General features: G+C 50.7%; 1 protein-coding gene across 2 annotated transcripts; it reads left to right on the top strand.

The window, feature by feature from the left end:
• Nucleotides 1-15: 15 nt before the first annotated feature.
• On the top strand, nucleotides 16-21,619 carry GGT7 (gamma-glutamyltransferase 7). Of its 2 annotated transcripts, none has more exons than XM_064674421.1 (15): nucleotides 16-262; nucleotides 3,152-3,378; nucleotides 4,456-4,607; nucleotides 5,694-5,808; nucleotides 6,311-6,378; nucleotides 7,026-7,099; nucleotides 7,562-7,755; nucleotides 10,118-10,205; nucleotides 11,291-11,418; nucleotides 14,644-14,732; nucleotides 15,509-15,661; nucleotides 16,181-16,298; nucleotides 16,820-16,957; nucleotides 17,919-18,018; nucleotides 20,458-21,619. In XM_064674421.1, the coding sequence occupies exons 1-15, from the start codon at nucleotides 76-78 to the stop codon at nucleotides 20,508-20,510; spliced, it is 1,884 nt and encodes a 627-aa protein (XP_064530491.1). In that variant the 5' UTR covers nucleotides 16-75; the 3' UTR covers nucleotides 20,511-21,619. The 2 variants fall into 2 exon arrangements, with proteins under 2 accessions (XP_064530491.1, XP_064530490.1); XM_064674420.1 differs by having other exon boundaries at nucleotides 19,474-21,619.
• Nucleotides 21,620-25,584: the final 3,965 nt, after the last annotated feature.

Raw genomic sequence — 25,584 nt, 5'->3', positions numbered from 1 at the left:
CTTCCGGCGGCCACGCCCGGCCCGGCGCGGTGCGGCTCCGTTGGACCGGCGCGGTGGGCCCGGTGGGCCCCGGCGATGGCGGTGCCGGCGGCGGCGGAGGCGGTGCCTGGCCGGCAGCGGGCCTTGGCCGCCGGCTCGCCCGTGGATTACATGAGCATCACCAGCTTCCCGCGGCTGCCCGAGGAGGAGCCGGGCGGCGCGGCCGAGAGCAGCCTCCGCGCCCGCAAGGAGGAGGACGCGTTCCTGGGCGAGCAGGACACGGGTGAGGGGCGGCGGCAGCGCCCGCCCGCGGCCCCCGGGCCCCCCAACCTCCCCGACCCCGCTCCCCGGGAGGGGCTCCCCGGGCTCCCTGTGCCCTGGTCCCGCGGTCACCCTGCGGGGGCGGGCCGGGAGCAGCGGGCGCGGAAGGCAGCTAGAGATTCAGGGGTTCGCCACCGAGCATCCCAGGGCAGCCTGGAGTGAGCTCTCTCACAGCCAGCTTGGCCTTCCAGTCTGGACCTCTCGGGTATGGCCTCCTGGGATGCTCCTTGGGCATCCCTCCATCTGGGATGCTCTTTCATCATCCCTCCACCTGGGATGCTCCTTGGGTATCTCTCCACTGGTGGTCGGCTGGAATAAAGTCAGGTGATCCTTTAATCCATGAGAAGACCCTCTGCCTCTTTTTAACTGATTGCTTCCTCCTCTATAGTTGAGAGAAACAGTTCTCCCCCGTGTCGAGTTTCTCCCATCAGAATTGCCCTTCGTCCTCCGGGGTTGCTTTGCAGTTCAGCTGTACACATCCAACTCCCCAGGCCCATGTTCTCACCCCTTGCCCTCTGCCCTGTCCCACTGTGCCCACAGGTGAAGCTCCCATCGCCCGTTTTTGCCCTGTGCCCTCTGGTGCCGTTGGGATAAAGCCGCTGCATACAGGTGTGCGGGAACAGCTCTTCTGGGAGCACTAGGCCTCTCGTGTCACACCCAGAATTCGATATGGTTTTGGCTGTGCTGGTGCCCACAGATGGGGTGGCTGGAGGGGCTCCTACTCTCCTGACGTGGAAACACACTTGCCCAACACTGTGTTGCAGGAGCTAGCTGTCCTCCATGGCTCAGAGCCCGTGGGTGGCTCCACTCTCTGCTGTCCCCTCTGCAGCGGCTCCAGAGCTGAGGTGCCCCTGGTTCCCGAAAGCATTGGTTCCGCTGTGAAGCCACATCTTCTTCACAGACCCCATGAAAGCCAAATGTGGTTTGGTGGCTTGTCTTTCAAAGGGTGGACATTGGTGGGGGGATGGGCACCTGCACATTGGCTGTGCAGGCTGCTCCTGGCCCCCAGTGCTCCCGACCGAGCCCTTCCAGCTGCTCCTGTCCCCAAACCATGGCCCTGCTCTCCCCATACAGCGCTGGTGGTCACGGAGACTAAGTGACTAGGGCCACATGAGATGTCTGTGGTGGAGAACAAAGGTGCTTCTGTGCGGTGGCACGGCTGTGGCCTGCCCTCTCCTATGGTTGCTCCCTGGTGTTCATGTCCCCTCGTGCTGGGCTGGCCTGTCACCAGACCTACAGGAGCAGAGCAGAGGGCCGGTGTCCTAGATGGACTGAGCAGAGGAGCCCAGCTCACTCCTTGCTGTTGCCCCACTGGTGGGGCTGAGGCCTCGCTTGGAGGTGCCATGGGCTGTATGTGACATCCCTCCCCAATGGCATCCCCTGCTAGGCCTGTCGTGGCTCCCACCCAAGGCCACCAGCCAGTCCTCCCACTCTGCCCACACGCTGCAGGCCCAACTCACTTAGACCAGAAAAGCTGGTGAGGGGCTCAGTGAGTGCTCAGAGGCACAGTCTGGGAAAGCTGAGCATTTCCTCCTTGCACTCCTAAACCACCACAGCATGAATGAGATTAAATTCACCCTGAGGGGATTCCCTGGCTGTGGGGAGTTTACTCCTGCTCGCAGCATCACTGAAACTAAAACTACCTCCCTTCCTGGCCCCAGAAGAGCTGCACCTAGGAAGTCTTGTTAATGTCACAGCGAGGACTGGGCTGGCTGTCCCCATGGTGACACCACCTGCCAGAGCAGACAGAGGCAGGCAGGGTGATGGGGAATGCGGGCTTTCGGGCTCACTCCCTTCTCCCTTTCCAAATCCAGGAAACATCTCCTGTGTGGAGGGACAAGCTTCTCATCTTGTCTTTTCCATTTAGTGCTCCTCTTTTTCCCACCACAGGTGTGCAGGGCACTGCAGCCCATGAAAAGATTCATCCAGGAGCCCTGGATGGTGCCCTGAGCTGCTTGGTTCTTTCAGTGCCTGGCAGGGATGAGCACGTCCTCACAGCTGCCCCAGCAGCTCCATGTGCCCAGCAGTGATGGGGGACAGGCAGGACATGCTCAGGTGTCCTCCTGGCTGTGAAGGTGGCAGCTGACACTCGCAGAGGGTCAAGGCACCTTTCAGAGCAAAAAAGAGACTTTTTCATCCTGATGAGCTGTGTTTGCTGCCCAGCAAGCCCCTGCCCCACTGCTTTGCCATCTTGGAGCCAGGCATTGGGGTGAGTGGCTTCATTTCCCAGTGGGCCTCATCCTTCAGAGGAAGCAAGGAATTAAAGCAGAGTCCTTCCTGCCGTCGGAGCGGGTGAATGTCCTGAGGCCTCCAGTTTGCAGGTTTGCTCCTCTCTGCCCTCACCTTTCCATGCTTCCCTAGAGGTATTTTCTGTGCCCAGGCCACGTTTTGCTTTGCCTCTGTTTTGCTCAGGTGCTTTAGCTGAAAACAGCTCTGCATAAAGCTGCTGGATTCTTTTTTTTTTATATCTAAATTTCCTTTTCTTCAGTCCTGCTGCATTTCAGAGACCTCTTTGCAAGTCAGCACTAAGGACCCCTTCAAGCAGAGCAGCAACTGGGCCCATCACCGAAGACTGATGAATGGACTGAAATGGAGCAAAATTCAGGCGGTTTTTGTCTCTCTTAATCTCTAGGGAAGTCAGTTTGGAATAACTAGAGCTAAACTAAAGGATCAGTAAAATGACCGAAAGCAGCATCTGAGCCAGAAAGGCTCTTGAGAGCTGTGATCAATGGGGAAGGTGATAGCCATGCTGGAAGGGGCTCCATGTAACATTAGTGCTGGGTAAACACTGCAATAAGAGTCCTGAGTTGCTCAATAACTCACACTTGTTTTCTCCCTGCTGCCCACAAAGACCCAGACTCCTTCCTGAAGTCTGCACGTCTCCAGCGCCTGCCCTCATCCTCCTCGGAGATGGGAAGCCAGGACGTGTCCCCTCTCCAGGAGACCAGCAAGGACCCTTTCTCTGGAGACTGCAGCTGCCGGCAGGATGGGCTGACTGTCATCATCACTGCCTGCCTGACCTTCGCCACGGGCGTCACGGTGGCCCTCATCATGCAGATCTATTTTGGGGACCCTCAGGTAAGACAAAACGCTGGCTTTGGCTCCAAAAATAGGAGAAGCTCCCTAACTTTCCTCCTGTCCACAGTTTGGCAGGGTGAGTGCTGGTGAGCCACAGCCAGTGTCAGCAAGGCCCTGGGTGCTGAGTCTGTACCCCAAATTGTCTCAAAAACTTTTTACTGCACCTGGAGGTTGTGCTTGGAGAGCCAAGCTGGGCTCAGTGCCTGCCCAGTGGCCAGGGTGTGGGGGGCTGTTTGAGGGTGCTGCTGGGGGGGAACACACAGCCCCACTGCCATGACTCCAGCTGAGGTTTGAGCCTGGTGTGAGTGCTTTCCAAAAACAGTCCTTATTTAGACAGTAGGCATCTTGTCCACTTGGAGAGAGTTTTATGGATTATGGGCATAAATGCCCATAATCTCTGGAAGATCCATCCAGGACCAAGCAGGGAAGTAACTGAAAACAGAAGTGAACCTTCTGCTAATGTGTCCCACAGCTCATTGCTCGACTGCAGAGCAAAGGCAGCATGGCCATGGGCTTGGATCTTCCTGCAGAATATCTGCCAAGTACTACAGCCTGGGAAGGGTCATGGGCAGCCAGTAATCGCCATCACCTTTGTACCACTGGGTTAAAATCAAGCTTTTAAAACATCCTGTGACTGCATTAGCACTGGTGCTGGTACCAGGGAAGGATGAGAGCAAATCATGGTACTGAGGGGGACGCTGCATTCTTTGTAGCTATATTCCCCTTCCCAGTGACCACCTCCTGCAACGCAGTGACAGCACTCATTGGTCACCCATTGCTCTTGAGGATTAGTCTGACCTTGCTCTGGGGTTGTGGGAGACGGAGTTGTGGCTTCCCCAGCTTAGCATGTCTGCTGTTGTAAGTTGTTTGAGCTGATGGCATGGCTACACGCAGCTGCCCTGGAGCAGTGGTGTGCCAAGGGACATATGACTCCCACCAGCATTTGGAGGCACCTTAAAATGCAGATCAGCCACGACTTTGGCACTGGCCTCAGGCTTCAGGTCCCACATTGCTGGGTGAAGATCTGGGCTGCACTGGCACTGCTCCCTGGGCACAACCGCTCTGCTCTTCCGGCAGCTCTTCCACCGTGGCGCCGTGGTGACGGACGCGGCGCCCTGCACGGCGCTGGGCACGGAGGTGCTGGGCAGGCAGGGCTCCTCGGTGGACGCAGCCATCGCCTCAGCCCTCTGCGCAGGCATCGTCAACCCCCACACCTCAGGGCTTGGAGGGTAAGTGTTGGTCACTCACCCTGGGCTGTCACCTCCAGTTGTCCTCAAGGAAGTGGTTTCATAGAATCCCAGAATGGGAAGGGACCTTAAAGCTCTTCTCATTCCATCCCTCTGCCGTGGGCAGGGACACCTTTCACTATCCCATGTTGCTCCAAGCCCTGTTCAACCTGGCCTTGAACACTTCCAAGGATGGGGCAGCCACAGCTTCTCTGGGCAACTATCTTGTGAAAAGTCCCTCTCAGCTGAGAAGTGCCTTCATGGCAGCATGAGATCCAGCGTGTAGTACTAGGTCTCTGACATCAGGTGGTGGATGTGTCCTTGTCTGCACAGGGACAGAGACCCTTCCTGTGCACCTTGTTGACAGTGAAGGACAGAGACTCCCAGGGAGGGAAAAGCTCTGTCTGCCATAGTGGCTGCCAGGAAGCCCCAGGCTCAAGAGGGCTAACAAGCCCCACTGTGAGTGTGCTAGGAGCTGGCAACGCTCAGTCCCAGTGCTTTCAGAGCCTGAGTTCTCCCCTCCATAAGCTGTGCTCCTGAGATCGGGGTCCAATACCAGCTCTAGGCAGCTGCCAGGGAGGCATGGCAGTGAGGGATGGCCTTCTTCCAACCCTCATCCCCAGGGTGGCATCCACATGAGCCTTATGCTCCTGGCTCTGCAGGAGGGCTCAGCAGTATTGCATAAACCACAGCCATCTAATACCTGCTCCAGCTGCACCACCCATTGCTGGTGTAAACAAACACTCTCTTTTGTTGCAAAACTGCTCATATTAGAAAGAAAATCCCAGATTTTCCCCACCTGGCATTGGAACAGAGCCAGTAGCTCCCTGGCCAGGCTGGCAGGGACTGATCCAGCCTCACCAAGCTCAGCACAGGGCTGCCTGCATCCCACACTGGCTCTGCCTTGGCTGTCCTGGTATGTGCTCTGGGGAAGGACAGCAGCATTCCCCACACCAGCTGGGGCTGGTGACCTACCACAGTGACCTGTCATGCTGGCCCCAGTGGCACTCACACTCTTCATTTTGGCTCTACGGCAGCAGCTGTTGCAGGAACAGCCGGTGCCGTGCCCTGACCCCCCTCTCGCTGCAGGGGTGGGGTGATGCTGGTCCACGACATCCGGAAGAACAGGAGCTGGGTGATTGACTTCCGTGAGGTGGCTCCCCTGGGCATCCCTTTGGAAGGGGACCTGCAGCAGGACACCAAGGTGAGGACCAGTGTCCCACAGCCACCCCTTCAGGGCTGCTGTCTCCAGCTCTCCTCCCTGCAACCCTCAGGCTGAGGGCAGATGCCCAGCAAAGCAACAGGAGGCCTCTTACCATCAGAGTTCCTGGGCCTTACAGACATGGGGAATCCAAGGAAAATATTGCCTTTTCAGCCCCAAAATGCCTGCAGGGCTTGGGGAGTAGAGAGGTATGTCCCTCTGGCAGGGGAGAACCAGGAGAACAAGAGCTCCAAGAAGGAGCATAATCCCAGGTCATCCTGCTGAGTTATTTCTCCTGACCAAACTGGGTTGAGAACAAGATTGAATTTGACTCTTTCCTTCCAAAACCTTTTATTCCCTAATTGTGTTGTTACACAATTAGGAACTATGCAGATAGTTCCAAAGCGAGCATGACTTGCATCTCCTTGACTTGCATTTGGGGACCATGTGCTATGTCCTCATGGAAAGGAGACTATTCTTCCTTTTTGTCCTTCCTATTTTACAGCCAGGTCTGCTCGTGGGGGTGCCAGGCATGATACAAGGGATGCACCAGGCACATCAGTTACATGGCAGGTAAGACACAAGGCTGGCACAGGCTGTGCCCTGGGGTCCCCACTGGAGAGCTGGGAGCACACAAGGCCTTGCCATCAGATAATGTTCTCAGCCACCAGTCAAAACCATTAGCTGAGAGGTACTTGGAGGCTTGTGTTGAAAAAGATGTTCATTTTTTGATACTTAATGTACAAAAGAAAGAATTCGCTTGGTCAGGTTTTCTGTAAAGTGAAATTCTGGCTAACAGGACGGATAATAAACATTCTCTTGGACACAGGCACAGCACATTTCCATGCTTGTCTGTGTATTTTTATTCTCTCCTTAGCTGGATCCTAGGAACTGTGGCTGCCCTTAGTGCCCTGTTGGGATAGAGAGGGAGGGATCTAGATGACTTGCTCAGGGCCAGAGCCTGGCTTCAGATTTTGCTCCTGAGATGCCCCTTTCCCCATCCATGTACTGCCATTCCTCTCTGGTGCACATCCTGGAGCACTGAGATGATCCTGTTAAGAAGAAACAACCACTGAAAGCTCAGTGCTCCTTTTGGCCACTGCTGTCCCCATAGCCTGGTCTTTTAAGAGCCCCTGACCATAGAGCTGAGCCCTGCACTTGCTCCCCACCACCCTGCCCCACTGCACCCCCAAGGCATGTTTCTCCTTGTCCTTTGGCAGACTCCCGTGGTCCGAGCTGCTGGACCTCGCAGCTGGTGTTGCCCAGAACGGCTTTAATGTCACACATGATTTGGGTGAGTACCTGATGGGAAGCCAAGGGTGACTGCTCAGCACAGGGCGGCCCACTGGCCACTGCACTGGGGTGTGAGGCAGCTGGGGATATAGGTGGTTATTCATGGGAAATCAAGGCTCTTTGGACCTGGAGATGGATGATGTTGGGAGCTGAGCAATACATAAGCCATGGTCAGAGCATGGTAGCAGCAAAACTGGAGCCTTTTGCTATGGCTGGTCAGAGCCAGGTCAGAGCAGCCCACACTGGGCAGCACCCAGGGTCAGGCAGGGAAGGGCACTGAGGCTTCTTTGTGTTTCCTTTGCAGCTCCAATGGATCCATGATCCAGCCTCCCTCTAGTTTTGCAATAGGGCCAGAGGCAGCAGCAAGCCCCCAACATCCCCAGTGGGTGCACAGTGACTCCAGGTCCCCTGCACCTTCCTGATCCCTACTGTTTCTGGATGTCTTTCCCCTTCTCACCTTCAGCCAAAGCCCTGAGTGAACTGAAGGACCTGAACTACTCTGACCGATTCCGGGAGCTGTTCCTGCCGGATGGGCAGCCCCTCCTGCCTGGCACGTTTGTCCGGCGCCTGGATCTCGCGGCCGTCCTGGAGCTGGTGGGGGCAGAAGGGGTGTCAGCCTTCTACAGCGGAAACTTGACCCAGGAGATGATCTCTGAGGTGAGCCAGGACTGTCCCTATCTCCTACTGGGGTGGGGCTGCCACTTGCTATGTCACCTGCCCAAGGAGAAAAGCCAAGTGTCAGCACAATGATGAGGACAGATGCATGGAACCTCCTTTTTCTTTTCTGTCCCCGTCCCTGCAGTGCTGTAAGTGACACACAGGCCATTCCCACAGCCCTCAGAAGTGAAACCTCCAATTCCTCTATAACCAGGAGAGACTGTTTTTTTGAAGGAAAAAAAATTATAAGGCCCCTCTGGGCTGTGTTAGTTTAAGTGGCAACCCCTTTTCCCCCAGAATTAGAGGTGCCCCACTGATGAGAAACAAGTTGTTGTTGTTGTTGTCATTAATGGGACTATAAGATAAAGACTCTAGGAAGATGGTTTAAAAATAAAACTGAGCCATGTGAACAGAGGATTAGACAGGCTTGGTCCCACGTGGGGTTGCCCTAGTTTAACTCTTGTTGTTAGATGTGCTCTGGAAAAAATATCAATGACAAACGAAGCACTTATTCTGTTAAAAAAAAAAAACCACAACTTTTATACTTGTGTGGCTGCAGTCAGAGTGGTTGGCAGCACTGTTTTTTCCAACCGCTGTGGTTCAAGTGATGCATCTTCAGTATCTGGTGAGTAATCTGGAATGGGTTCACTCTGCTCAAGCCTTAGAGATTTGTGAGCTCTGTGTTTGGAAATATACAGTTCACCTGGGCCACAGCGCAGGTGAAGGATGAGGAACAGGAAAAGTCCCAAACTTGTAAGCATCTCTTCAGCTAAACCTTGCTTTGTCACCCCATTTCCCTGACCTGGGGCTGCTGCAGGGAAACACAAATTCTCTATGGAGGAGCAAGGCCTAGGGTTGCCACACCAAAGACCCTGGCAAGCTCTAGCATTCAGTACACAATTCCAGCTTTGGCTGCAGAGCAAAGTGCTGGCTTCCCACAGGGAAGACATCCATGTGGTAAAATCAAGCACTGCTCCAAAATGCCCCACCCTTTGCTTCCAGGCACAGGTGCAAAAAAGTGCTCTCTGGGGAATTTGAGATGGTGTCTGCAGCGTGTGGCTGACTGGGGCTTCTCCCGTTTCTGCGCCATCCTGCTCCTCCTGCCCTGGTCTCTGCTGGCCGGGCTCCAAGGAAGCAGCTCTTGGCACAGGCACCGGTGGCTCAGCACAGCCCTTGAGTTCAACCGGCCTTTTCCCTGAGAAGGAAATGGGGATCTCAAGTAGGAGAGACATCTTTAGCCACTTTGGGTTGGTTTGACATGCTGGCTCCACAACATGCCCTGCATTAGCTTTCCTTGTCCAGTGATTCATCCAGTTCTGCCAGAGAAGTTTTGCTGCCAAGTAAGCTGGCTGGGTTAGAGATCAGAGCACACACAGGTGGTTTGTTCCTACCTTTTTTTGAATGAGAATCCAAAGGACTTACAGCAGCAATTCACCCCAGCAGAACATCTAACCAGGCTGTGTGGCTTCTCCTGGGTGGAAGAAAGGAGTTGGCCCGTTAGCACCTGTACACTAACAGTGTCACCTCCTTCAGGGCAGGTTAAGATCAGCAGAGTGCAACTCATAGAATCATGGAATCATAGAATATCCTGAGTTGGAAGTGACCTACAAGGATCATTGAGTCCAACTCTTGGCTCTGCACAGGACACCCCAGCAATTCCACCATGTGCCTGAGAATGTTGTCCAAATGTTCCATAAGCTCTGGCAGGGTTGGGGCTGTGACCACTGCCCTGAGGATCCTGTTTCCAGTGTCTGACCATCCTCTGATGGTCCTACCTCATCTCCATCATGACTCAACAACAGAAGACCTGCAGTGGAGGGAGTCGCCCATCTTTACCATGTTCATGAAAATTAACAACCCTAGTAAATTGTACCTCTAGGAGAGTCTTACAGGAGGACCAAGGCTATAGCAGACCCACGGTCACCTGAAATAATTTCAAATAGAGTGGGAATTGTGATTTTTTTAATTGAGATTTCTAGTGATGGCCACCTGCTACACCCAGGTTCCTTCTCTCCTGGATCTATATATAACTCTAAACCTTAACACACTCGTGCTTGCCACCCAGGGCAGAGAAGACTGCAGGGCAGTGCCAGTCCCCGTCTTCCTGGGCAGGCAGAACATCTTCAGAGCACCCCTGAGGTGGGTGAGCTGCAGAGCCTTCCCACACTGGTGAATGGTGAGCCAGGCCAACAAGGCCATGAAAGCACAGATTTGCAGGTTATCCCAAGGAACGTGGCACTTGGCTTGGGAATCTCAATGGTGTTTGTTTGACAGTGAGGTGTGAGTCCCTCTGGCCCAGCACGAGGAGCATAGAGAGCCTTGACCCAGCCTGCTCAGTGTGTGCTGCTTTACTCTCATGCAGGTCAACAACTACGGTGGAGTCTTGGTGGAGGAAGACTTCAGCAATTACAGTGTCACAGTGGAGGATCCCATCCACACAGTCTATCGAGGTAAACTGTGACTCATTGTCATGCAACTCCAGGTAAACATTTGCTTCACCTGGCAAGAGGTGCCAACAGTATTTAACAAGAGCTGAAGTTAAAGCTGTGCTCATGTGTCTGCAGAAAGTCCTTCTACGCAGCTTCCTGCTCTTGCCTGCTGACAGTGATGCATCATGGGTTCAGGAGGTTTTCAGTACTTTGAAATGTTTTTTCCCATGATAGTGACAAATGGTATTTTGATAGTGTTGAAGTGTGAAGGTGCAACATGGTCCATCTTGATGCAATGTCTGCATAAGAAGCTGGGTCATAGGCCAGCAGCTACATCTGAAGACAGTTCCCAAACTTGAGCTACAAGGGAGAAAAGCTGACTTTATGCAAGAAGTTTCTAAAATGTCTTTCTTTTCTAGCAATCCCTATATTTACTCTCCTTATAGCTGTAATGTTGCAAACCTGTTTTATACACAGCCTTTCAGTACTTAAAGGGGGCTTATAAAAACAGGGAATGCGACTTTTAACATGGGCAGATAGTGACAGGAGAATGGGGGTGGTTTCAAACTAAAAGAGGAGAGGTATAGAAGCAATTCTGTAGTTAGGAAGCAATTCTTCCCTATGAAGTTGGTGAGGCCCTGGCACAGGTTTCCCAGAGAAGCTCTGGCTGCCCCATCTCTGGAAGTGTCCCAAGGCCAGGTTGGAACTGGGCTTGGAGCAACCTGGTCTAGTGGAAGGAGTCCCTACCCATGGCAGGGGGTTGGTGTTGAATGAACTTTAAGGTCCCTTCCTTTCCAACCCAAACCATTTCATGATTCTATCTCTATTTTTCCATACTCAGTCCAGAAACCAAAAGCCAACCAATAAGAGCTGAATCTCAGATGTTAAAAAAGCATTCCTATTTGGGCTTCTTTAATCCTTCATAAAGAAAGAGCAAGATACAACAGGAATGTTCTGAAAAATCCTTCTCAAATCATGTTGCTTTCTGTTATTTCCCCTTGAATCTGGAAGGATTTCCCTGTCCTCAAGGACACTAGCTCAGAGAGTGTTCTAACTGGACAGTATCTGACAAAAGCAGCTTCATTCTTCTCTTCTTCCCTCCACAGGTCACCTTGTTTTCAGCCCCCCACCTCCACATGCAGGTCCTGCACTGATCACAGCACTGAACATCCTCGAGGGCTTTAACATCACAAGCAAAGGATCCAGGGGGAATAACTTGCACTGGATAGCAGAGGTAAGAAGAGGTTCAATAATTGGCTGAATTGCTTGTGCTGCTAGAGAAAAATTTATTTATTCCTTGATTGTACAGAAATGTTCGTAGGCAATTCCCACAGGAGAGCGAGCAAATAGACTGCTAAGGTGTAAAACTGAGTGGTGCTGCTGTCTCAGGGAGGTGCAGTGGCTGGAGTCTCCTGCTCAGCTGAGCTCTTTCTTGCTCAGGCAGAGCTTTCTCAGAACAAACTGCGGCTTTTGCCCATATGCAGTCATCTCTTCAGAATGACCCCACAGCACCTGAGGGTGGTCCCATCTAGTTCCTTCATCTCTTAGCTCCAATGGCCCTGGCCATTCCAGAGCACCTAAAGGCACTGAAAGGAGTGCTACAAGCAAAAGCCTATATGTGGTGACAACAAGGAGAACTGACCCAATACTTCATATTTTAAGAAAATATTTACATTTTTGCCCACCTCATGATCTCTGTGGTCCAGATTTTTTCCAATATTTAGGACTGTCAGCCCTACCAAAACGTTGTAGCTTCCTAGGAGGTCAAGCAATTGGTTTGGCACTTGCTCTGTAAGCAGAGTTATGCTCTGAGATGCTTCACAGATCCACAGCTGGGCTTTATGAGTTGGGAATTTCAGTCAAGGATTTAACCACATCCTTCTAGCAGGCAGGACAGCAGGTGCTTGGAATTTATTATTTCTCAGCAAAAAGGTAACAGCTGGAGGTGTTTGTCTCAGTTTAACGATACAGAAATGTTTCATTAGGAGGGCAGGATATGGGAAAAACAATCAAGCTCCTCCCTCTGAGTAATTATAACTTTGAAATTAAGGGGCTTCAGTCGAAAGGTGTGGAAAAGAAAAAATAACAGCTATTTATTGAAGAAGAAAAAATACATATATAGGTAACACAACAAAAAACCAAGCAACAATCCCGTAACCAACTTGCACCAAAGCGATCGAGTCCTTTCTGCCCGTCGGCGCAGTTACCGCCGCTCCCGGCAGGGGGCGCTGTTGGACGGGGGGCGGTGTCGCTCCGTGGCCGGCAGGGGGCGCTGTCCGGCCTGGCCGCGGGTCCCACACGGAGGCGGCCGAGCGGGCCCGGGGCTCGGGCAGCGGGAGAAGGGAAGGGGCCGCTTCCCGCCGTGGACTCACGCTGGCAAAGGCTGGCTCCGGCTGTGGGTTCCTTTCCTCGTCAAAAGGTGCTGGCTGCTGCCGTCACGGGAAAAAAAAAAAAAAAAAAGAGGAGGAGAAGGGCGGCTCTTCCCCCACAGGCTCCCCCACACTGGCTTTTCGATGAATTCGAGGCAAATACAGGCAGTAGAGCAGAGCAGAGTGCGGGGACTCGGGTGCGAAACGGGGTCTTCCTCGAAGATAGAAGAAAACCAGCCGCCCGTCCGAGCTCCGACCCCGTCCCCACCCCGCGCCCCGAGAGCCGCGGAGAAACCAAGACCCTCCCCCCGAGGGAAAAAGAAAGGAGGAGGAAAAAAAATCCACCAAACCTGAGTTCTTCCTTCCCCCCCCTCCCCGCCCCCGCCGGCCTCGGGTAGAGGGAAACGGAAGAGTCCTGCTCCTTGCAGAGAGAAAGTCGTTAGCGTTTCAATAGGGCGCTCGTTCAGGTCTGAGCCAGCGAACAATAAAGCCTGAACCTTACTCCACCCCAGCCAGGTTGGTGTGGAAAAAATTCACCGGAGGCTGAAAAAGTAAAAGGAAAACTATAAGAGTGTTACACACTGCCAGGCCTTTGCAGAGACACAAAAGTTTTACTCACCTGGGCTATTTTGAGCTCTCTTCAGGAAGCTTTGGGTGAGTCTGTTTGCTCTGCATTTGCACCAGGCCAAGAGTTTCAGCTGTTGATTATCCTGGAACTCCAACCTCCAGATCAAAGGCAGTCACTTCAGGAGATGTGTAACCCTGGTTACTTGGGGTCACACAGCTGAACATGTGGCTGAGGCTCAGTGCTAGGCCAGCACCAAGTATCCAGCCCTGGAACAGCCAGGACCAAGATGTCCTTAATCTGTGCCTGAGGGGTGAACATGCTCTGCTTGTTTCAGTGGAGCTCTTCCTTGGCCATCAAGCCCTTGTACATCCCTGTATGGTGTGATGGTCTGGAGACTGCTGCATGGAAACACCACATTCTCCAGAAGTTAATCATGTTCTACACTCTACACCAGTAGATAACTGAGGAGAAGCTGTTGCTTTGTGGTACATTCCGAACCACAGTCACACCTTGCTATCTGCCTGCAGGGGAGTGGACTGTCTTGAATCTTGAATGACCGTGGCAAGACCTGCAAGCTGAAAGTCAAGTGTGTTTCTGCTCAGCACAGGCTGGCTCCGTTGATGAGCCTTGTTCCTTGTGGCTCTCCTATGGCCGTGATGTAATCCTAGGGCTGGATAAACTGTGTCTTTTGAAATTGTATCTTCCCGTATTTAATCAACTGGCTTAGGCAGGATTCTGCATGTTTGAGAAACCAGATCCCTTCTTCCTTTCACACCATCATTTCCCAAAGTTTGCTGGGACTAATGCTTTCTGCTCAAACACTTTGGATGGCTTATAACTAGGAGCTGGGTAGCAGCTAGTGAGCAGAACAGCTTATTTCTGCTCGGCACTGGTGCTGCGCCAGCAGAGCTGGCACCCAGAGGCAATAGTGAGCCTAGGACCCACTCTCCCACTGGGATTCAGTCTGGTCTCTGCTGTTGTGGTGACCACTTAGGAAAGGAAATAGAAAGTAAATGGCATCCTGGTGACCTGCCTGCCAGCTGGCAATGAAGCTGAACCACTGAGCTGGGTGTCAGCTCCTGCCAAGTATGTTCCATTTGTGGCTTCCCACTGACAGAGGACAGGGTTAGATGGGATGTTTGGAAGAAATTCTTGGCTGTGACGGTGGGGAGGCCCTGGCACAGGTTGCCCAGAGAAGCTGTGGCTGCCCCATCCCTGGAAGTGTCCAAGGCCAGGTTGGACGGGGCTTGGAGCAACCTGGTCTAGTGGGAGGTGGCCCTGTCCATGGCAGGAGTTGGAACAAGATCTTTAAGGTCCCTTCCATCCAAACCCATCTGTGATTCTGTGACTGTACAAACACTTCTGGATACACTCAGCTCCCACAGCACATTTTGCCTTCCCTTCCGTTCCCTCCTCTCCGGTCTCTTTCCCTCCTCCCTCTCCTTTCCCTCCTCCCCCCCCCCTCACCTTCTGCTCTCCTCCTTCTTTCTTCTCTTCTCTTTTCTTTCTTTTCTTTCTTTAGACGTTAAAAATAGCCCTGAGTCTAGCGAGCAACCTGGGAGACCCGTCTGGTGACATGTCCATCGCTCACACAGCAGAAGGGATGGTGAGGTAGGTCTGAGGTGACTGGCACAGTGACAGTTGCAAGATGTGTGGTTGATATCATTTCTGGGTTTGCTGTGCCCTGAGCTTTTTCTGTTTTACTGAGGAAAGGTCAGTCTTTGAGTGCCCTCCCAGGGATCACTCTTCCACAAAGATCACAGCTGATACCCCAGGGCTCTGGGGATGGGTCACAGGATGTCCTCACACAGAGGTTTGCTGCATCCAGCTTGAACCTAAGGGTTCCTTCCACTTCCTCACACCTGTAAACATTCCCTCTCAGTGGGTCCGACAAACAGCCATGACCATGGGCATAGGCATGGCCAGAAAAGCTATTTCTGCCTCTCCCTGCCCCACCGTAGTGGTCGGTGCCTTGCAGAACACCCAGATGTGTGGGAGAGACCAGGCCTGGGGTTTCAGCCTAGCCTCCCACCTCAGAGCCAGGTTTAGCCATGATTGGTGGCCAGAGATGGTCCTGACTTGCCCTCCTCCTGAGTGCTAGCATTCAGCTGGGAGTGCCACCTTGTCCTTTGGGGGGGTATTTACTTCTGATGAGGGTAAACACAGGTAGACAGAGCCTTTGAAGGTCCACAGCATTGCCTCTCTGTGCATACTGAGCCATCTTGTCTCCTTCTATGGGGTGAACCAAAGGAGCTCCTGTCCCAGTGCAGCCCCTCAGGGAACACTGCAGTACAAACTGTGTAGCTGTACCCTGCAGAGAGACCAGGAGATGTCCAGCTTCCCAGGCTCATGGCTTGCTTCCTTCTCTCCCTCCCTCCTTGCTGAAGTAAATCAGAAGCTAATTCCCTACGCCAGCTGATTAATGACTCCCAGTCCTTCCCATCCGATCTCCACATCCCTCACTTCTCCGTGGAGAGCGGCCCAGCTGCCAGCCAGGTCCTTGTCATGGGGCCCGACGACTTCATCATCACAGTTGTGAGGTAAAGGATTTACTTCTTCCCTCCACAGTGTGCTCAGGGGGCGGGAGCAGGGAGAAGAAAGCAGGTTCAACAGGACAGGATGGGAGCAGCCCTGGAGCAGCTTGGCTGTTCTGTCCCAGTTAGTCCTGCAACAGAGCAGTGGGGTGGAGATGTGTGGGGTGGTGCTGCTCTGCCCCGTGCAATCCTGTAGCCTTCTCATATTGAAACAGGGCTGGAGGGGCCTGAATCTGCTGGGGAAGAAGTGATGGCCAAATTTGAGGATGGTGTGGGCATGGAGGCAGATCCATCACATCAAGGAGAATCCTTAAACACAGGGAGGGACAGAGCTGCTATGCCCCACGTGGTTCCTACTCCTAAGTACATGGAAACTGTTACTCCTCACATCTAACCAGTCCTAAAGAACCCCCAAAGAGTCTCTATCAAGCCAAGATGGGATGGAAAGTTGGAGCCCTAAAAGCCTCAAGGTGTACAAAAATCTCTGGGATGATTTTTACAAGACTTCTTTGTGTTTCTTTTCAGTTCTTTGAATCGTCCCTTTGGCAGTGGAATCATAACACCCTCTGGAATCCTCCTCAACAGCCAGATGTTGGACTTCTCCTGGCAAAACAAAGCAATGAACCACTCCATTTCCAGGCCGGTAATGAATGACATGACAAATTCTTTATTTGGGCTACCTGCATCTTTTTTTTTTTTTCAATTTTATTCTCATCTTCACAACAGGGAGCCTATTTAATGCCTTACTGATAACTGAGAGACAATAGTCTGTAGAAAGCTGCTGTTTTTCACTACATGAGTACTGAAAGAGGAAACAGAAGGCTCCATGTGTATCAGTTAGTTATCATTACAAGGCAATTTTATCAAGTGATAGTTACCTATTTTCCCTGCAGTCCAGATGTACTTTAAGCAATTGTGTGCACTTAATGAATTCATGAATTGTTGCTCCGCAGGTTAAAAAGTAACATATAGCAGCAAAAAAATCTTCAGGTCTTGGAACGAAACAATTATGGACCGCACTGGTGGCTTTCAGTGCTGCCTTGTGTATTGTAAAACCATCCCACTTTGCTGGGCTGGTACTTTCAAAGTGGGTGACTGGTTCCATGGTCCCTCTGTAAGAGTCAGCTTGTTGACATTTTTGGGGTGTCTTTTCTTCAACTGCAGCAAAATCTCATTCAGCCTCGGAAACGGCCCCTGTCCTTCTTGCTGCCCACCATTGTGAGGCCTTCTGAGGGCATGTGTGGGACGTACCTGTGTCTGGGGGCCAACAACGGGGAGAGAGCCTTGAGCAGCATCGTCCAGGTCAGTGCTGTGTCCTCTTAGAGTAGCTACTGAGCTCAAGGCTGAGTAGGGTCCCCTCCCACAGTGCAGCCTTTTCCTTCCTAATTGTCCCAGGCTGTGCCAAAACTGGTGGCCACAGGACTACCAGATCAATCTTTGATGCCACCACTTCCACACTTTTGGTGTCTCAAATCTCTAAGAGCCACCAGTTTACTTCTCTTGTACCTTTCCTGGTGGCACCACTCATAGTTGTAGAGGAGAAGCATTTTGGCAAAATCTGTAATGGTTTTTGTCATTCATATCTGTTCAAAGCTCATCTTAAGGATCATTAAGAAAAAAAGGAACACTTTGTATTCAGAGAGTTACAGGAAACTGGCACCCTTTAGCCCTTTTCCTTATGAAAAGTTCCTTTTACTGCATTCCTGACTGAATTCCTCCCTGCTCAACACTTGCTATAAATTGGGCAGCTCCTCTTAATTTATGATTTGTAATGAGGTGAAGTACTTGCCAATAGCTTGACTGCATGTACAACATTTTTTTTAGCTAAAAAGAAAGGCACAAGAACAGCTCTCAGTTTCCTTACCTTTTAGAAAGCATTATTCAGAGCAAAACCGAAGCCAAGCATCGCTTCCTGGTGCTTTGTTTGGAGAAGGCACATGCTGAGCTTTTGGCTGTAAGAAACACTTATTTACAGATTACATCATGTTCCAGACACACAACTCTGCTAGTTTGGCAGGAACTATGTGACAAAAAGCCCATGCAATCCTGAAAATTTCCTACTTTTCCACCAACAACATACAGGCCCTATTTCAAGGACCTCTTAGTGTGTGCATGCAGTTTGTTAAATGGTTGAAAATCTTCTTTGCCTGCTGCATCTGCAGATGTTGGAGCCACCAAATTGTGGGATGCTTAGGAAGCTGGCCTCTCCTATTCTTGCCACTTTTTTTTTTTTTGTTATTGAGGGTATTTTGTTCTCTTGCAGGTTTTGGTAAATGTTTTAACATTTCACAAGAATCTGAGTGAAAGTTTGTCACTTGGTCGACTTCACCCACAGCTTCAGTCCAACACCTTGCAGGTTGACAGTGAGTATGGACAGTGGGTGGGGTGCAGCCTACAAATCCAGTGTGTGTTTAGGAAAAGGGTAGGATTTTCTTGGCATACTGCTATGGAAGTGCCTCAGCCCCGAGCACAGCTCACTGTGTTCTAGGGCTCCCATGGCTGTAGAGGGTTTTGGAGAAGACAAAAAGCAGAATCCAGCTTCTTCAAAGCCTGGAGCCCTTGCTAAGCTATGCCTTCTCCATCCTGGAAATGCTCCCTGGCTTGTCCAATACCACCAGTCTGAGCTCTTTCAGGTGCTTCTCCCCAGCCCTCCCTCCATCCCTACTCCCTCCTGGTAGCAGCCTTGTCCTGGCCTTAAAACTTTTTGGCAATCTGATGCCACTGAGGATACCCAAATAAACACCAGACAGGTTCTGAAAGCTTCCTACACTTTATTACCACTGCCATAAATTATATTCCTTCACTTTCCAGCCCATGTCCCTTAATTCCAGCAACTGGGGAGAAGACAAGGCTTATGGCAAGGTTTGTGGCTTGACAGTGCTGGAAGTGCAGCATCAGTGCTGGCACTCTGAGACTGTACTGTCAGCTCTTGTCCTTGATATTGCAAGTCTTGGTCTATCTGATGTTTTTCACACAGCCTGGTACCAATCAGGGCAAACCATAAGTGAAATTTGGTTCTCATTTCACACCAAATAGCCAAAGTTTCTGGGCTTTCCCATTTTAGAGGAAAATCTAAAAGGGGTCTGTCTAGTGTGACCTGCAGACTTGAAAACTAGGATGTAATTAAAACAAATTGAAAACTTCAGAACATCCTAATTTGTGGGTTTGGACATTTTGACATCAATAAGGTACATGTTAAGACACATGTGCAATGTATAGAGCTTAAATACCAGTGGGGTTTCTGTGTGCCTGCTCGGTTTTGTCCAGCTGGATCCCCAGCTCCATGACCTCGGGCACTTCTATTCATACAGAAATTACAAACCATCAAATTAACAAAATAGAAGCAGAAGAGCAGCAGCCTAAGGTAGATGCCTGGAAGATTAAGAAATGTGTGCAGGGCAAGTTGGAAGGATTAGCACACAGTTTATCATTTAACAACTTGTTTTACTGTCATTTGGTTTCAGCTGCCTTGAATTTTATTTTGACTAAAAATTGTTAATATTCTTATTTGTAACTCAGAGTGGGCAGTGGGCATTGCCTCCTGTTCTCTAAGAATAACTACATTTGTTGCCAACAATGTATTTTCCCCTTTTTCCAAAGAGGAGAATCTTCCACATCCTTAAATGGTCTTGCAGATCCTGTCACACCCCATGGCACAAAGCAGTGGCCCCTTGACCCTTGGCTTGCCCAGCTGGAACCTTCTGAAGGGGCTGCAGGCAGGTTCCCCCCCACGCCAGATCCCAGCAGGGTTAGACAGAGCTTCACATCACAGGCAACGCTGTTTGCAGTTAAAAACTCCCCTTTTAAAATCCCTACAGGTGAGTTTCCTGAAGAAGATATAGAATTTCTTGTAGCCAGGGGCCACCAGGTGGATAAAGTCCCAGTGGTCTCCCTAGTTCACGGAGCCAGGAGAACCAACAGTTTCATCATTGGCCTGAAGGACCCCAGGAGTGCAGATGCTGCTGGAGCCACAATATTGTAGCACCTCCCAGGTGACCTGTTGTCTGAACAATGCTGACACACACCAACCCAAGTGATGTGCATGTTCTGAAGTGGCCTCTTCTCCAGCCCTGGGGGAGCCCCACCCAGATGTTCTGCACTCACCACCCCAGGCAGCACCAGGGAAGTCAGCAGCACCAACATGCAGCTCCCTGCTCTTGTTTTGTGGTTTTTTTTTTTATTTTTCATTTATTTGCATTGCAAGCAGCCCAGTCCTTGTTACAGGAATGCCAGGAGCACACTTTTCTTTTGGGAGAATCTTGCTAATAATTTCAGTCTTTCCAAAGCCAAGTTCTAGAACATTAGCAAAGGAAAAAACAGTTGATGATGATGCTGATATCTTCACTTCCCTATCTTTCCCAGAGCAATGGTTTTCAACACCTCTAACAAATTCTTCCTCTAACAACTTGTACACCCCCCAATGGTTTTCTTAGAGAGGTTCAGCCTCCTCCGTGGTAAATTTGAGCTTGGTGGTAATGGGCTTAATTTTCTTAGACACCTTTTGGAGATATTCTAGCAGTACTCCACAGATTTGTGAAAAACCACACACCACAGACTGCAAACCATATGGAGAACATTTGGGTATGTTCAGGGCCTTCCTTCCACTGCCTTATCTCAGTCTACTCCGAAAGTCTAAATCAGGTCATTCCTACAGAGAAGCTTGGGATTTTCTGCCGACTGAATTCATGGCAGTACTCTAGCTCCATGTTTTTGTACTGGTGAGTCTATTGGAACAGCTGAAGAGAGTGAGAGAAAATGTACAAACCAACTCAAACACTACTGAGATCATTTTCTGTCTGCAGCATGTAGTGAAAATACAAGAATGCTTCTGCATTTCATGTCTGAAATCAAGTGAAGAAAGAACACCCCAGCTGACAGCTGCACCACTTCAGTCAGCCCATGTTTGGACATTTCCTGTTCTTTTTACTGGCAACTTAGAGACACCTGGCACTAAAAAATTCCTGAGTGATAATTTTCTGTGGTCTAAAATTTGTTGATTTCCTTCATGGTGCAAATGCATCTATGGCCACTGTACATATTATATATGTATGTCTGCTTATGGTTCTCTTGCTCCTTGATTTGATGATCACACCAGTCACACCTGACCTTCCTCCCAAGGGTCTCTGTGACACCCATGTGTTTGTAACTCACCCTCTGACACTTGTGGCCATTGGACATGGGGAGCAGGTGGGTCGTTTTGGGGCAGTTGGGGCCCCATGGCAGATAAATCAGACTAATCATTCCTGCCATCCGCCAGCCGTGGATCTCAGAACATCCTACGTGAAGCCTCACGTGTGGGGCTGAGCAAGGACAGAGGTGTTTTCATGCTCTGCTGAAGAGCAGCCACCCCTGAGAGGAGCATGGCAGTGCCAGCCAATGGCAACACCAGTGCTGTTTGCTGTTCCAAATCCCCTCAGCTGGGACGGGGGTGCAGCACTTCAGAACGTTGTCTTTGGCACATTGTGTTCCGTGCCACCAAGAAGAGACTTTCTTCACCACAGGGACACCAATCTATTTATTTATTTTTCTGTCGTCAGCACTAGAGTTGGTCACTGCCCAAAGCTGGAGTGTTCATAACACTTCACGTGTCTTGGAGCAGACCTTATCAGGCTCCACAGGAAGGGAAGGTGGCAATTCCGTGTGTTGAACCTCACTGGGGGAGATCTGGGTGTTTCTGGTCTGTCCCAGACCAGATCTGCCCCTCCGGCACAGAGATTCACTGTGCTCAGCTGCAAAATACCTGATCAGTTGTCACAGCAATACTTTGCATGAAATATCACAAAACACTTTGAAAGATGAAATTCCTCCTTATTAACTGAATTCACCAACTTCCGATGCTGGAAACTGTGTATATGTTTGGCAGTAAAAAGACTTTGGTCTTGATTCAAAAGGGCATTCATGTGCCCCGAGGTACAATTTCGCAGCAATTATTCATAATCTTAAAATAAAGCATGTTCCAAAGTGCTCTGCTGGATCATGGCCTATGTTGCAAAAAAGAGAAAACTGAAAACAATTGGAAGATAGTACTTAGGTCACAAGGTCAATGCTAAGATAAGTAAAGGTATTCTGAATTATTTCCCATTTTCTCTGTTTAAAAGCAGCATCAGTATAGCACAGATGTATTTGATATGGAAACCCTTAATCTGCTATTTGGCCCAGTGTCCCTGGTACTTGAGCCCATCTGTTGTGATAAGACTTGATAAATTTAATGTGAGGTACCAAGAAATACCTGATGTTTTCTTCAATGCAGGTAAGATGGACATTGGGAAACACAGGGCTGTATTCCAGAGACAGAATGTGTGCAGAGTCCCTGTGCTGATTTCAGCCAGGCCCTTGCAGGCATGTGACATCTCTGAAGCAGAGTTTGTGCTGAAACTTTGACTTGAAATTGTCAGTGAGCAGCTCAGAACACAAAATACAAAGGGGCTAAGAAAAACAATACAGGAACAAAATAAACACAAACAAATAAATTTAAAAAAATAGATGCCTTTGCCAAATATAACAATATATCATCTGGAACACGATCAGCTTGTCTCTGCCCAGGCTCGCATTGCTCCTCATCGATGCACACTGGTTTTGCATGGGGATAAACTGGAGCCAGGCTCTGCCACTGAGTGTGAGCAGTTTATCAGTGTTTCTCACAAGGGCTGGATGCCCCTCAAGAGCACAAGTAACAAACTGCCTTGTTGGCTGTAGGTGCTGCTGCTCTCCCATGTGCATCAAGCACTGATGGCTGGGGGTGAAAGCCCGAAGGGGGGATGAGGCAGAAGCCAGTGCTGCCGTCCTGCAGCTAGAGGGAATGAGCCTGCTCTGGCCCTTGGCTGCGCTATTTTGTTCCCATCACTGTCCGTTTGCTGCCCAGGCACGGAGAGGAGCTGGAGCCCACCTTGCTCCCACCACTCTGGATGGCCAGGTGCTGCTGGGACTGTCAGAGTGGTCAGTCACACTGTTGGTGCCACTCAGGCTCCCCCACTGCCCCTGGTCACAGGGACCTGCTGAAGAGCAGCCCTGGGCACACAGGGCATTCCTGCCCTCCAGCAAGGACCACCAGCAGCATGTCCTGCTCCATCTTTCAGGGGACTGGGGACTGTCAGGGGCAGATGAAGGCAGAGAGCTGCTGCTATAGGTGGGGCAGCAGGTTCTGGTCCCTAGCTCCAGGGATGATGACCAACATTCTGCAGCCCTGCCAGTGTCTCTCTGAGGGTCCTTCAGCTGGGGCAGCAAGTCTGAAAGTGCCCATTCAGTGTCAGCTGTTCAGCTGCTGCTGGAGGAGCTTGGACCCTCCAGGTGCCTACTGGGTCCTTCTGGCTGGACCATCTGAGAGCCTCCTTCTGCCTGCTGCCCAACCCAACAGGACTGACCCCGGACACTGGCTAGAGAGAAAGGGGAGTCAGGCCTCAGTAAACACCACGAGAGGAAAGCTGCATCTCTTTTATGAACATCAAAAACACTGAGAGTTTTGTAAGGTTTTGCAAAGAATCAGGTGGAGTGGGAAGAGCTCCTGTAGTACCCAGGTGTTTTCAGCAGTTTTGGAAACTTCTTCTAAACTTCAGTGATGGAAATCTGCACCTAGCCAGAGAAAGGAGAGCTCTGACAGGCAGAGCTGGTTTCAGAGAGGCAGGGAAACATCTAAAAGTGAAGCACACCTGTGCAGAGGGCAGATGGAGTAGGAGTACCAGAGCACTGACACATACTGTCCACAAAGGGCTCTCCAGTGGCCACAGCATTTTCAGGTGCAGATTGTCCTGTCAGAGCTGACCTGCTGCCTGAGGGAGCATCCCGTGTGACAACAGTTCCTGAGCAGCCATGGACCTTCACCCACCAGGACCATTCCCGGCACAGCTGGGGCTCCATATCCTCGGAGTCGAGGAGGAGAGGGTGACTCCTGTGCACCCCCATCCTGTCTATCACATCTATGACCAATTGCCCGCCTATCTCTTTCTCACCACACTCACAGTTCAACAAAATCCTAGGTCAAAAGTGACTGCGACTGCAGTGCAACAGATCCCTGTTCCTTCTCTCCAAGTGAGCATTGTATCAGTGTTAGAGGAGAAATTACTTTGTTCAAGTAATTGTATAAAATTTAAGTTTGGAAAAATCTAAAGCTGGTTATGAGTCTACCTAATTTTCCTGTATAATACCTGCCCTATGAAAATACTGTCATATGAAATGCATGTAAATAAAACCACAATTTTGATTGCCATGGTATCAAATGCATTTCTGTTCTGTTGTGGACAATGAAGCAGCTCAGACAGCTGTCTTTGCTGCAGGTAGCTGTCCTCTGCAGGTGACATGGTATTACTATGTATCGTTGGTTTTGCAGCAAAACTTCAGCATCCAAAACAATCTGAGGGTCTGCTCGTGGAGGAGTTCCACAAACAGAATGACAGGACAGATTTAGCTCCAAAAGTAACAGAATCACAGAACGGTTTAGGTTGGGAGGGACCTTAAGGATCATTCAGTTCCAACATCCTCTGCCATGGGCAGGGACACCTTCCACTAGAGCAGGTTGTTCCAAGCCCTGGCCAACGTGGCCTTGAACACTTCCAGGGATGGGGCAGCCACAGCTCCTCCTGGGTTGGTTACGGTTTATAGAGGCTGGGCAAGATCCAGGAATATCCAAGTTCTCCAGTGTGGATCCAGGCTGTGCAGTAAGCTCAGCTCTGGAGATCAGCCTGAAGCCCAGCTCACTGCAGGACATGCCTGCGTGGGTGAGCAGCAGGACATCAGGGTGGCAGTGCTGGAGCTGTCCCATGTTTCTATTCTCTTTCCCCTCCATGTCATGTTATTCCCTTCTCCCCACTGCCAGCTGACTCTCGGTCTCCTGTAACATGCCTTTCACCGCAACATGCAGGATGGCAAAGCCACCTGGGTTCCTCCAGCTGCTGGTCTTCAGCAGAGATGTCTCAGAAGGGTCCTTGGTTGTGTCCTGTCACCCTGGGGTCCCTTCAGCTCCACCTTCCCTTTGTTCCCTTACACTTGTGACAAAGATATTTTGAGAGAATTGGGATTAATTTTATTTATATGGAGATTGTGCCAGTTCTGGTCTTTCCCAACAGTGAGCAGAAGCATCAGGAAAAGCAATGGGAAGCAGCAGGCTACGAATTGCGAAAGGGATGTCCAAGGCCCCACGCTGCAAACCCCATGAGTGATTAGGCACAGAGAGGTTATCCGTGTGGGACCTCTCAAGCCCAGATCAGAAAGTCACAGCACTTAGATGGCTCGAGCACGTGTTGGTGAGATACCTCAGTACTGCGCTTCCAGTGAAGTTGAGTTTTGGAAAAGAGCATTTTACTTGTTCTTGTTTGCTGTTGTATACAAGACATGCCCGGGATTAATGTACATAATGCAGACAAAACCATGCAAACCAAGGATCCCGAAGGACAATCTTGTATGACAAGCACAGCAACAGCAGTGGAAAGCATGCGGTTTTTTTGGAAGCAGCACTGATCTCTCTGTGCCAGTGTGAGGAATGCCTTTGAGGGAAGATCAGGCCGCAGGAGGAAGTTTGGTGCAGCTGGGTTAAGAAGGGTCTCATGAAATAGAGGAAAACATGAAGACAAATGGGGAAGGAAGGTAATTTCTGGGTACCAAAGAAATCTTTTCTCAGTTTCTTTGTGTTTCCAGCTGACTCAGAAGCCAGGAGCAGGGTGAGGCAAAGCCCAGGAATCATCCCTGCTCCAGCAAACGGTTGATCAGAGGTATCAAACATTCCTCTTTATTACTCCTGTGACTGAGCCCTGTCTCCTCTTCTGACACCTCTGAGGGTTGTGGGGGGTTGGGGAAGGGCTTTGCCCTTGTCCCACCAGAGAGGTGCTAGAGGTGGGTCCCTGTCCCAGAGACTGTAGAGGACATAAAAAGGCACGAGCAGAACAATCCTTGAGTAAAGGATTCCTCTCTGTCTAACAGCAGGGAGCTTTAGAGCTGCA

This window comes from Pseudopipra pipra, chromosome 17 (assembly GCF_036250125.1).
Source record: "Pseudopipra pipra isolate bDixPip1 chromosome 17, bDixPip1.hap1, whole genome shotgun sequence".
NCBI classification, from domain to species: Eukaryota; Metazoa; Chordata; class Aves; order Passeriformes; family Pipridae; genus Pseudopipra; species Pseudopipra pipra.
Note: the sequence above shows the minus strand (reverse complement) of the source record. Positions and strands in the feature narration are given on the sequence as shown.

What these genes read in the sequence shown, in the direction of transcription:
- GGT7 (XM_064674420.1), top strand. Translation starts at nt 76, where the DNA reads ATGGCGGTGCCGGCGGCGGCGGAGGCGGTGCCTGGCCGGCAGCGGGCC. An exon ending in GCACATCAGTTACATGGCAG is followed by an intron (nt 6,379 to 7,025) that starts GTAAGACACAAG and finishes GTCCTTTGGCAG; the next exon opens with ACTCCCGTGGTCCGAGCTGC. An exon ending in CCCAGGAGATGATCTCTGAG is followed by an intron (nt 7,756 to 10,117) that starts GTGAGCCAGGAC and finishes ACTCTCATGCAG; the next exon opens with GTCAACAACTACGGTGGAGT.